This window comes from Balaenoptera ricei, chromosome X (assembly GCF_028023285.1).
Source record: "Balaenoptera ricei isolate mBalRic1 chromosome X, mBalRic1.hap2, whole genome shotgun sequence".
Lineage (NCBI taxonomy): Eukaryota > Metazoa > Chordata > Mammalia > Artiodactyla > Balaenopteridae > Balaenoptera > Balaenoptera ricei.
Window position 1 is genome coordinate 55,120,315 of NC_082660.1, and position 12,236 is coordinate 55,132,550.

The 12,236-nt window shown below is 37.2% G+C and overlaps 1 protein-coding gene and 1 long non-coding RNA gene across 2 annotated transcripts in view; one reads left to right on the plus strand and one right to left on the minus strand.

Moving 5' to 3' along the window:
* The window catches only part of LOC132357274 (uncharacterized), a 238,746-nt gene that overhangs the window by 48,031 nt on the left and 178,479 nt on the right, over positions 1–12,236 (minus strand). The gene's annotated exons all lie outside the window — the stretch shown is intronic.
* LOC132357812 (NADH dehydrogenase [ubiquinone] flavoprotein 3, mitochondrial-like) lies at positions 2,011–2,343 on the plus strand. Its single transcript, XM_059911587.1, has one exon. It carries the CDS (start codon positions 2,011–2,013, stop codon positions 2,341–2,343), a length of 333 nt encoding a protein of 110 aa, XP_059767570.1.

Here is a 12,236-nt window from a genome sequence, read left to right on the forward strand (position 1 = left end):
TACTCAAGTTACTTTCTTTCCCTAATTAACTCAGAAACTCATTTTATATAACATTTGATATCATTTATATCTCATGAAATTCAAGTTTGCCTTTATTAAAAATGCTGTGACATACATACATATGTATGTCATATGTGTTCATCCAAGACAGGGAAAGGCCATTCTTATTAACATGTTGCTATTCTTAGTAATTAACTCCAAAAAAAGCTTAATTTTGGGATAGAGATTCTTCTTTATCCTCAACTGTCAAATCATGCAAAGAAGGTGAAACTAAATTAATTAAATGTACACCCTAAATGTGTTCAGAATACAGTGGGAAGTGCTGATTAAATCTGGTGAAGTGCCATGCATTTAAATGTGGCTCATGAAGAAAAAAAGAAAAAGGAGATCAACTTGAAGTTTCCAATGATATAAGGGGCAAAACAGGAAAGAATTAACTGGAGAGTGATGGGGTTCAGGAAGTGCTATCCCAAAATATGGCAGCTTGCCATATTGAATATTTTAAGGTGAAAAAGTTTGATAAAATGGCAGAAGCAGGAAGTCACTCTGACTCCCCCCACTTCTCTGAAACAGGACATAAAACCCTCATGTGAGAGATGCCCTACCTACACTACGAGGAAAGGAACATCCATAGCTCCAAAGACAAAAGGACACCAAGAACAGCTTTGCCAAGACTCCCCCAGTTTACTACAATTACATCATACTCTTTAACCTATAATATTCCTCCTTGACTGTGTACTCTTCATCAAACATAGCATAAAATATGCATGTCTAAATGTTTCTTTTGGTCTTCATTTCCTTATGAAGTCTCCAGTCTCATGTGAAACTTATACTGAATAAATTTGTATGCTTTTTACCTGTTAATCTATATTTGTCAGTTTAATTGTCAAACCCAGCCAGGGACCCTAAGAGGCTGGAGGAAAAACTTTTCCTCCCTTAGAGTTTCTGGTAACTATGAAGGGACTCCATCATCTGGAGACATCTTGCTTGGTCCAGAAGCTGCAGTCAGAGATCTTGGACCTCTGGCAACAGCTGGCAGTAGGTAAGAATTCTTACGATGTCAGTCTTTCATATCTCTGCCTGTGGGGACCAGTTGAGCAAGTGTGGTAAAAGTCTTTTCTTTCCCAAATTCAGATTAGCAAAAAAAATTGTGAGAATTAGTTCTTTGATTTGTAACTCCTGTGAATTTGGTTTGAGGGGTACCCATTGATTATTTTCCTCCTGGGAACAGCTATTGTGTTCCAATTTATCTCTCATTTTGTGCTCTGAGGACTCAACTTGGCTTTCCACGTGTTGGGGCATGCAAGTATTGGTTCTTGCATGTGCAGGTGGCTAACTGTCAGATTCAAGGCCCCAAGAATGTGGCTGGACAAAACATGTGGGTTGCACCCTATTTGCAACTAAAGTCCTACTGACAATTGCCAGCTCTTAGGGAGTTAAGTCTTTCTTTCTTTTGGCTATCTTGGGAGTGGGTCTGGATCTTGGGAAGCCTTCACATTTGCACCCTCTTTGGGACAACTTTTGCATCCATGATTAGTTATTGGTTTTGGTTTTGAGTCACCTGATAGGTAAAACTTTAGTTTAAATACTTGAAAGGAATTTTTAAAGGAGCTCTAGGTCTGATGTTGGCCAAATTGGAGGCTGATATTCAGAGCCTGATAGAAATATATTTTTAAAATTATTCCCCCCAAGCTAAAATAGAGCTATGTACTTACAGGTAAAAGAAAACATTGTGAAGCCTTTGTGGGAGGATTTATTAAATCATTGCAAAGACACACAACTCTAAATCTAAAACACAGGAGTCTTTTATCCATCTTAGCTTGATCTTTTCTCCCTTATATAACGATAATGTAGCTGGATGAATGGGTCAGCCCCTTGATATCATTCAGGCTGTGAGTCAATTATTTGAGGAATTAAAAAACAACTGTCCTGAGCACGCTGCAGCCGCGTCAGTCCGGTGCGACCTGCACCCGCCTGGTCGGTCGCCCTGCCCGCGCCCGAGTCAAGGCCATGGCGGCCTCGTTTCTGCTGCGGCAAGGAGGAGCAGGGGGGCTGAAGACTGTGCTCCTAGAAACAGGAGTGTTTCGAGGACTTGTTTCTACAGTTTCTCTCTCTGCAGAATCAGGAAAGAATGAAAAGGGATTGCCACCGAATCCCAAGAAGCATAGTCCACCAAAAAAGTCCGCGCCAACCGCCACCCCAGCTGAGCTGTTTGACAACACCACCTACAAGAATCTCCAGCATCATGATTACAGCACGTACACCTTCTTGGACCTAAACCTGGAGCTTTCGAAGTTCAGGATGCTTCAGCCCTCTTCAGGAGGAGAGTCACCTCGCCACTGAGAGCTCAGCTTAAAACTTAACCTTCAGTGTCTTTCTACATTGTTGGCAAAAATAAAATCCGCTTAGCAGTCATGAAAAAGAAAACCAAAAAAGAAAATACAACTGTCCTTTTCTTACAAATCTTTTAAAAAAACCTAAAAAGCAGTTCTAGAAGAAATTCAAAGTCCACCTGATGCTTATCTATCCCCAAACTTCCTCTACTCACCTAAAAATGCTTGCAGATATTGTAAAAGATCAAGACATTGGAAACATAATTAATTGTCCTGCACTTAAGAAAAAGAAGGAACATTTGAATAATAATTACCTTAGACATCTGATAATAGGCAAATATGCCCCCAAACTCCTTTCTGGAGAAAACTTACATCCTTTCTCTGTGCCTTTGAGATGTAAATTTTCTACCATGTCTTCTCTAGGCCCTGAAAGCCATCTCTCTCTTTTCTTTTTTTTTTTTAATTTGATAGATGTATATTTTTTATTTATTTAGTTATTTAGTTATAAAACATCTTTATTGGAGTATAATTGCTTTACAATGTTGTGTTAGTTTCTGCTGAAATACAAACTTCAGGGAGATGATTCTCATCAGAAGGAAAAAAGAAAACAAAAAGCTATTTGGAAACTAAACACATGAAAAATCTTAAAAGTCTCCACAAATATTGGTAAATAGTTACCTATTTACCATTTGTGTCAGAAACAAATGGTTTGAATAAAAATATAAAGAGGAAATAAACTAATGAGCTTTATGTTAATATACCTGACACACAGCTAAAATTATAACAAGATCTCTGTTTATGTCTGCATGTTTATCTGTCTTATATGTATGCATAAAATCCCTTTAAAAAGTTCTACTAAAATCGGCTTAGATTTAAATGAGCTATCATATAAATTAGGTGTTTTTAAAACTCTCAGAAATATATAAACTACCCCCAAATTTTTAAGTTCACATAATCTGGGATAATCTTTGGTAAATAGAGGTGGTTTTTAAATTGTTGGGGTGAAAAAGGCATGCCTTTAAGTTCTCAGCATTAAATATAATACAAACATACAATTTTCTTCTACTTAGGTTGACTAGTCAAATGAGCTTATGCTATTTCTATTAAATGTTTAAGATTTTAAAACTATAAAGCCAACCTATGAATTGCTTGATGCATGTCAAGGGTGACAGTAAACAGACGGAGATACAGTGAGAGAGTGAGAAGAACCATATGTTTAACATTTTAGCTTCTGTGCTTCTGTACTTTTTTGATACTGCCTGATTTGTCAACAAGAAAAATAAGATAATAGCTAGTTTTGTTTAATATCACATGAAATTTTCATGAACAATTCAGGCATAATTAAGAACAAATGAATTAAATAGATGTAAGTTTATAAATGAAATTTTAAACAATAATTATGCTTTATGATATATCTACTTAAAAATAGTTTCAAAAATATGTTAATAACTTGAAATCTTAAAGCTATACTAACATAAATTAAATGATGGATATTCATTAAATATCTAGAACATTTCAAATCGAGAAAAAATATTGAAACATCAACTGCTGAACATAAGCTTATCTAATTTGACATCTTGTTGTATACGATATAGAAAAAATATATATGAGTGCATTAATAAACATGAGAAAATGTACTATGAAAAGACATATGCCATTAGAAATTATGAAATGATATATTCATATATTTGCTACAGGATGATACTATGTGGCAGGCAATTCAAAATTCGTAGTTTTCTCTGTAAAAGAAAGATTAGTAATGGATAAAATTCTAATCAATGTATGTAAATAAAACCATTAGGAATGATAGAGTAAACTTTTAAAAAACTCTATATACAAGGAAAGTAAGATATTTTTGAATAAGAAATCTATAAAAGACATGTTTTTGTTAAGGGAAAAAGAGTAATTTTGTCCTAAAGTATAATCAGTGGTTGGTCCCGAATGAGAAAGAGAAAAAGAGTAGGACAAAAACTGAATGGATATTATAAATAAAAGTTGTAGAAGGAATCTTGGAAAATAAACCTTCATCCTGTGTGTTCAGAGCTGGCTAAGATTGGATGGACTCATTTATAAGTTTTCTTTAATATTAGCCTTAGTATTAATGGTACACTAATAAAGAAAAAGAACAATTATATGATTTTCTCTCCATTAAAATGATAGTTGTCTCAGATTATTGATCTGCTCTTAATAAGAAATTGTAAAGAAAATAATTTTTTTCATTATCTTTTAAGTAATCTGCCTGGGAAGCCAAGAGTTTCTGTCTTAAAATAATTTCCCATGTTTCATGTTGTCTTTATCAGGTCTTAGAATACTTAAGAAAACTGAAGCTCCAAAATGTTAAAGAACTAAGCTTCTGTTTTGTTTTGCTTTTAAAATTATGTAATATACTCTATTTACCATTGAATTCTTTTATTACCACTTTTGTTAAATAGATAACTAAGTATTGTTTCATAGTAACCTGTGATTGTATTTAGTCAAGTTCTCAAATTTTTTGACATTTTTGACAACTTCCCCAAATCAAATTCTAAATGCAGTCTTTTTTCTTTTTTAAACATCTTTATTGGAGTATAATTGCTTTACAATGTCTGTTAGTGTGTTAGTTTCTGCTTTATAACAAAGTGAATCAGTTATACATATATATATATCACCATATCTCTTCCCTCTTGCATCTCCATCCCTCCCACCCTCCCTATCCCATCCCTTAGGTGGTCACAAAGCACCTAGCTGATCTCCCTGTGCTATGCGGCTGTTTCCAACTAGCTATATATTTTACATTTGGTAGTGTATATGAGTCTATGCCATTCTCTCACTTTATCCCAGGTTACACTTCCCCCTCCCCATATCCTCAAGTCCATTCTCTAGTAGGTCTCTGTCATTATTCCCGTCCTGCCACTAGGTTCTTCATGACTTTTTTTTTTTATCCCTTAGATTCCATATATCTGTGTTAGCATATAGTATTTGTTTTTCTCTTTCTGACTTACTTCACTCCGTATGACAGACTCTAACTCCATCCACCTCACTACAAATAACTCCATTTCGTTTCTTGTTATGGCTGAGTAATATTCCATTGTATATATGTGCCAAATCTTCTTTATCCATTCATCCGATGATGGACATTTACGTTGCTTCCATGTCCTGACTATTGTAAATAGAGCTGCAATGAACATTTTGGTACATGACTCTTTTTGAATTATGGTTTTCTCAGGGTATTTGCCCAGTAGTGGGATTGCTGCTTCGTATGGTAGTTCTATTTTTAGTTTTTTAAGGAACTTCCATACTGTTCTCCATAGTGGCTGTATCAATTTACATTCCCACCAACAGTGCAAGAGTGTTCCCTTTTCTCCACACCCTCTCCAGCATTTATTGTTTCTAGATTTCTTGATGATGGCCATTCTGACTGGTGTGAGATGATATCTCATTGTAGTTTTGATTTACATTTCTCTAATGATTAACGATGATGAGCATTCTTTCATGAGTTTGTGGGCAATCGGTATATCTTCTTCGGAGAAATGTCTATTTAGGTCTTCTGCCCAGTTTTGGATTGGGTTGATTATTTTTTTGTTATTGACCTGCATGAGCTGCTTGTAAATCTTGGAGATTAATCCTTTGTTAGTTACTTCATTTGCAAATATTTTCTCCCATTCTGAGGGTTGTCTTTCTGTCTTGTTTATGGTTTCCTTTCCTGTGCAAAAGCTTTTAAGTTTCATTAGGCCCCATTAGTTTATTATTCTTTTTATTTCCATTTCTCTAAGAGTTGGGTCAAAAAGGATCTTGCTGTGATTTACGTCATAGAGTGTTCTGCCTATGTTTTCCGCTAAGAGCTTGATAGTGTCTGGCCTTACATTTAGGTCTTTAATCCATTTTGAGTTTATTTTTGTGTATGGTGTTAGGGAGTGTTCTAATTTCATAATTTTACACGTACCTGTCCAATTTTCACAGCACCACTTATTGAAGAGGCTGTCTTTTCTCTACTGTATATGCTTGCCTCCTTTATCAAAGTTAAGGTGACCATATGTGCGTGGATTTATCTCTGGGCTTTCTATCCTGTTCCGTTGATCTATGTTTCTGTTTTTGTGCCAGTACCATACTCTCTTGATTACTGTAGCTTTGTAGTATAGTCTGAAGTCAGGGAGCCTGATTCCTCCAGCTCCATTTTTCTTTCTCAAGATTGGTTTGGCTATTCAGGGTCTTTTGTGTTTCCATACAAATTGTGAAATTTTTTGTTCTAATTCTGTGAAAAATGCCAGTGGTACTTTGATAGGGATTGCATTGAATCTGTAGTTTGCTTTAGGTAATAGAGTCAGTTTCACAATGTTGATTCTTCCAATCCAAGAACATGGTATATCTCTCCATCTATTTGTATCATCTTTAATTTCTTTTATCAGTGTCTTATAATTTTCTGCATACAGGTCTTTTGTCTCCTTAGGTAGGTTTATTCCAAGATATTTTATTCTTTTTCTTGCAATCATAAATGGGAGTATTTTCTTAATTTCACTTTCAGATTTTTCATCATTAGTGTATAGGAATGCAAGAGATTTCTGTGCATTAATTTTGTATCCTGCTACATTACCAAATTCATTGATTAGCTCTAGTAGTTTTCTGGTAGCATCTTTAAGATTCTCTATGTATAGTATCATGTCATCTGCAAACAGTGACAGCTTTACTTCTTCTTTTCCAATTTGGATTCATTTTATTTCTTTTTCTTCTCTGATTGCTGTGGCTAACACTTCCAAAACTATGTTGAATAATACTGGTGAGAGTGGACAACCTTGTCTTGCTCCTGATCTTAGTGGAAATGGTTTCAGATTTTCACCATTGAGGATGATGTTGGCTCTGGGATTGTCATCTATAGCCTTTATTATGTTGAGGAAACTTCCTTCTATGTCTACTTTCTGCAGAGCTTTTATCATAAATGGGAGTTGAATTTTCTTGAAAGATTTCTTTGCATTTATTGAGATGATCATATGGTTTTTCTCCTTCAGTTTGTTAATATGGTGTATCACGTTGATTGATTTCCGTATATTGAAGAATCCTTGCATTCCTGGAATAAACCCCACTTGGTCATGCTGTATGATCCTATTAATGTGCTGTTGGATTCTGTTGGCTAGTATTTTGTTGAGGATTTCTGCATCTATGTTCATCAGTGATATTGGCCTGTAGTTTTTTTCTTTGTGACATCTTTGTCTGGTTTTGGTTTTGGTATCAGGGTGATGGTGGCCTCGTAGAATGAGTTGGGGAGTGTTCCTCCCCTGTAATATTTTGAAAGAGTTTGAGAAGGATAGGTGTTAGCTCTTCTCTAAATGTTTGATAGAATTCGCCTGTGAAGCCATCTGGTCCTGGGCTTTTGTTTGTTGGAAGATTTTTAATCACAGTTTCAATTTCAGTGCTTGTGATTGGTCTGTTCATATTTTCTATTTCTTCCTGGTTCAGTCTCGGAAGGTTGTGCATTTCTCAGAATTTGTCCATTTCTTCCAGGTTGTCCATTGTATTGGCATAGAGTTGCTTGTAGTAATCTCTCATGATCGTTTGTGTTTCTGCAGTGTCAGTTGTTACTTCTCCTTTTTCATTTCTAATTCTATTGATTTGAGTCTTCTCCCTTTTTCTCTTGATGAGTCTGGCTAATGGTTTATCAATTTTGTTTATCTTCTCAAAGAACCAGCTTTTAGTTTTATTGATCTTTGCTACTGTTTCCTTCATTTCTTTTTCATTTATTTCTGATCTTATCTTTATGATCTCTTTCCTTCTGCTAATTTTGGGTTTTTTTGTTCTTCATTCTCTAATTGCTTTAGATGCAAGGTTAGGTTGTTTATTCGAGATGTTTCCTATTTCTTGAGGTAGGCTTCTATTGCTATAAACTTCCCTCTTAGAACTGCTTTTGCTGCATCCTATAGGTTTTGGATCTTCGTGTTTTCATTGTCATTTGTTTCTAGGTATTTTTTGATTTCCCCTTTGATTTCTTCAGTGATCACTTCGTTATTAAGTAGTGTATTGTGTAGCCTCCATGTGTTTGTATTTTTTACAGATCTTTTCCTGTAATTGATATCTACTCTCATAGCGTTGTGGTCGGAAAAGATACTTGATACAATTTCAATTTTCGTAAATTTACCAAGGCTTGATTTGTGACCCAAGATATGGTCTATCCTGGAGAATGTTCCATGAGCAATTGAGAAAAATGTGTGTTCTGTTGTTTTAGGTTGGAATGTCCTATAAATATCAATTAAGTCCATCTTGTTTAATGTATCATTTAAAGCTTGTGTTTCCTTATTTATTTTCATTTTGGATGATCTGTCCATTGGTGAAATTGGGGTGTTAAAGTCCCCTACTATGATTGTGTTGCTGTCGATTTCCCCTTTTATGGCTGTTAGTATTTGCCTTATGTATTGGGGTGCTCCTATGTTGGATGCATAAATATTTACAATTGTAATATCTTCCTCTTGAATCAATCCCTTGATCATTATATAGTGTCCTTCTTTGTCTCTTGTAATATTCTGTATTTTAAAGTCTGTTTTGTCTGATATGAGAATTGCTACTCCAGCTTTCTTTTGATTTCCACTTGCATGGAATATCCTTTTTCATCCCTTCACTTTCAGTCTGTATGTGTCCCTAGGTCTGAAGCGGGTCTCTTGTAGACAGCATATATATGAGTCTTGTTTTTGTATCCATTCAGCCTGTCTGTGTCTTTTGGTGGGAGCATTTAATCCATTTACATTTAAGGTAATTATCGATATGTATGTTCCTATTCCCATTTTCTTAAATGTTTTTCGTTTGTTATTGTAGGTGTTTTCCTTCTCTTGTGTTTCTTGCCTAGAGGAGTTCCTTTAGTATTTGTTGTAAAGCTGGTTTGGTGGTGCTGAACTCTCATCTTTTGCTTGTCTGTAAAGGTTTTAATTTCTCCGTCAAATATGAATGAGATCCTTGATGTGTAGAGTAATCTTGGTTGTAGGTTTTTGTCCTTCATCACTTTAAATATGTTCCACCACTCCCTTCTGGCTTGCAGAATTTCTGATGAAAGATCAGCTGTTAACCTTATGGGGATTCCCTTGTGTGTTATTTGTTGTTTTTCCCTTGCTGCTTTTAATGTTTTCTTTATATTTAATTTTTCATAGTTTGATTAATATGGGTCTTGGCATGTTTCTCCTTGGATTTATCCTATATGGGACTCTTTGTGCTTCCAGGACTTGATTAATTATTTCCTTTCCCATATTAGGGAAGTTTTCAACTATAATCCCTTCAAATATTTTCTCAGTCCCTTTCTTTTTCTCTTCTTCTTCTTTTCCCCTATAATTCGAATGTTGGTGCCTTTAATGTTGTCCCAGAGGTCTCTGAGACTGTCCTCAGTTCTTTTCATTATTTTCTCTTTATTCTGCTCTTCAGTACTTATTTTCACTATTTTATTTTCCAGGTCACTTATCCGTTCTTCTGCTTCAGTTATTCTGCTATTGATCCTTTCTAGAGTATTTTTAATTTCATTTATTTTGTTTTTGATCGTTGCTTGGTTCCTCTTTAGTTCTCCTAAGTCCTTGTTAAATGTTTCTTGCATTTTGTCTATTCTATTTCCAAGATTTTAGATCATCTTTACTGTCATTATTCTGGATCCTTTCTTAGGTAGACTGCCTATTTCCTCTTCATTTGTTAGGTCAAGTGTGTTTTTACCTTGTTCCTTCATCTGCTGTGTGTTTTTCTGTCTTTTCATTTTGCTTATCTTACTGTGTTTGGGGTCTCCTTTTCACAGACTGCAGGTTTGTAGTTCCTGTTGTTTTTAGTGTCTGTCCAGAGTGGCTAAGGTTGGTTCAGTGGGTTGTGTAGGCTTCCTGGTGGAGGGGACTAGTGCCTGTGTCCTGGTGGATGAGGCTTGATCTTGTCTTTCTGGTGGGTACGCCCACGTCTGGTGGTGTGTTTTGTGGTGTCTGTGGCCTTATTATGATTTTAAGCAGCCTCTCTGCTAATGGATGGGACTGTGTTCCTGTCTTGCTAGTTGTTTGGCATAGGGTGTCCAGCACTGTAGCTTGCTGGTCATTGAGTGAAGCTGGGTCTTGATGTTGAGATGGAGATCTCTGAGAGATTTTTCCCATTTGGTATTATGTGGAGCTGGGAGGTCTCTTGTGGACCACTGTTCTGAAGTTGGCTCTCTCACCTCAGAGACACAGCCCTGATGCCTGGCTGGAGCACCAAGAACGTTTCCTCCACATGGCTCAGAATAAAAGGGAGAAAAAATAGAAAGAAAGAAAGAAAGAAAGAGGATAAAATAAAATACAAAAAAGTAAGATAAAATAAAGTAAAGCTATTAAAATAAAAAATAAGAAAAAGATTATTAGGAAAAAAAAATTTATTTTTTAATATTAATTTTTTAAAATAATAAATAAGAAAAAAATTTTTAAGAAAAAAATTTATTAAGAAAAAAAATGTTTTGAGGGGTCTGGACAAGATGGTGGAAGAGTAAGATGCAGAGATCAACTTCCTTCCCACAGATACAGTAGAAATACATCTACACGTGGAACTTCTCCTACAGAACACCCACTGAATGCTGGCAGAAGACCTCAGACCTCCCAAAAGGCAAGAAACTCCCCACGAACTTGGGTAGGGCAAAAGAAAAAAGAAATAACAGAGACAAAACAATAGGGACGGGACCTGCACCAGTGGGAGGGAGCTGTGAAAGAGGAAAGGTTTCCACACACTAGAAAGCCCCTTAACAGGCAGAGACTGCCGGTGGCAGAGGGGGGAAGCTTCGGAGCCATGGAGGAGAGCGCAGCCACAGGGGTGCGGAGGGCAAAGCGGAGAGATTGCCGCACAGAGGATCAGTGCCGAGCAGCACTCACCAGCCCGAGAGGTTTGTCTGCTCCCCTGCCGGGGTGAGCAGCGGCTGGGAGCTGAGGCTCGGGCATCGGTCGGATCGCAGGGAGAGGACTGGGGTTGGCAGCATGAACACAGCCTGTAGGGGTTAGCGCATCACAGCTAGCCGGGTGGGAGTCCGGGAAAAAGTCTACAGCTGCCGAAGAGGCAAGAGACTTTTTCTTGCTTCTTTGTTCCATGGTGTGCAAGGAGAGGGGATTCAGAGTGCCGCCTAAATGAGCTCCAGAGTCGGGCGCGATCTGTGGCTATCAGCGTGGACCCCAGAGACGGGCATGAGACGCTAAGCCTGCTGCTGCCACCACCAAGAAGCCTGTGTGCAAGCACAGGTCACTATCCACACCGCCCCTCCTGGGTGCCTGTGCAGCCTGCCACTGCCAGGGTCCCGTGATCCAGCGACAACTTCCCCCAGAGAAAGCATGGCGCACCTCAGGCTGCTGCAACGTCACGCCGGCCTCTGATGCCACAGGCACGCCCCGCATCCGTACCCTTCCCTCCCCTCTGCCTGAGTGAGCCAGAGCCCCCGAAGCAGTTGCTCCTTTAATCCCGTCCTGTGTGAGCAAAGAACAGACGCCCTCAGGTGACCTACATGCAGAGGTGGGTCCAAAACCAAAGCTGAACCCTGGGAGCTGTACGAACAAAGAAGAGAAAGGGAAATTTCTCCCAGCAGCCTGAGAAGCAGTGCATTAAAGCTCCACAAACAACTTGATGCACCTGCATCTGTTGAATACCTGAATAGACAATGAATCATCCTAAATTCAGGAGGTGGAATTTGGGAGCAGGATATATTAATTTTTTCCCTTTTCCTTTTTTTGTGAGTGTATGCTTCTGGGGGAGATTTTGTCTGTATAGCTTTGCTTTCACAATTTGTCATAGGGTTCAGTCCGTCCATTTTTTGTTTGTTTGTTTGTTTTACTTTAAAAAATTCTTTTCCTTAATAAATATTTTCATAATAATTTTTTCCTTATTTTTTTTAAACATCTTTATTGAAGTATAATTGCCTTACAATGGTGTGTTAGCTTCTGCTTTATAACAAAGTTAATCAGTTATACATAT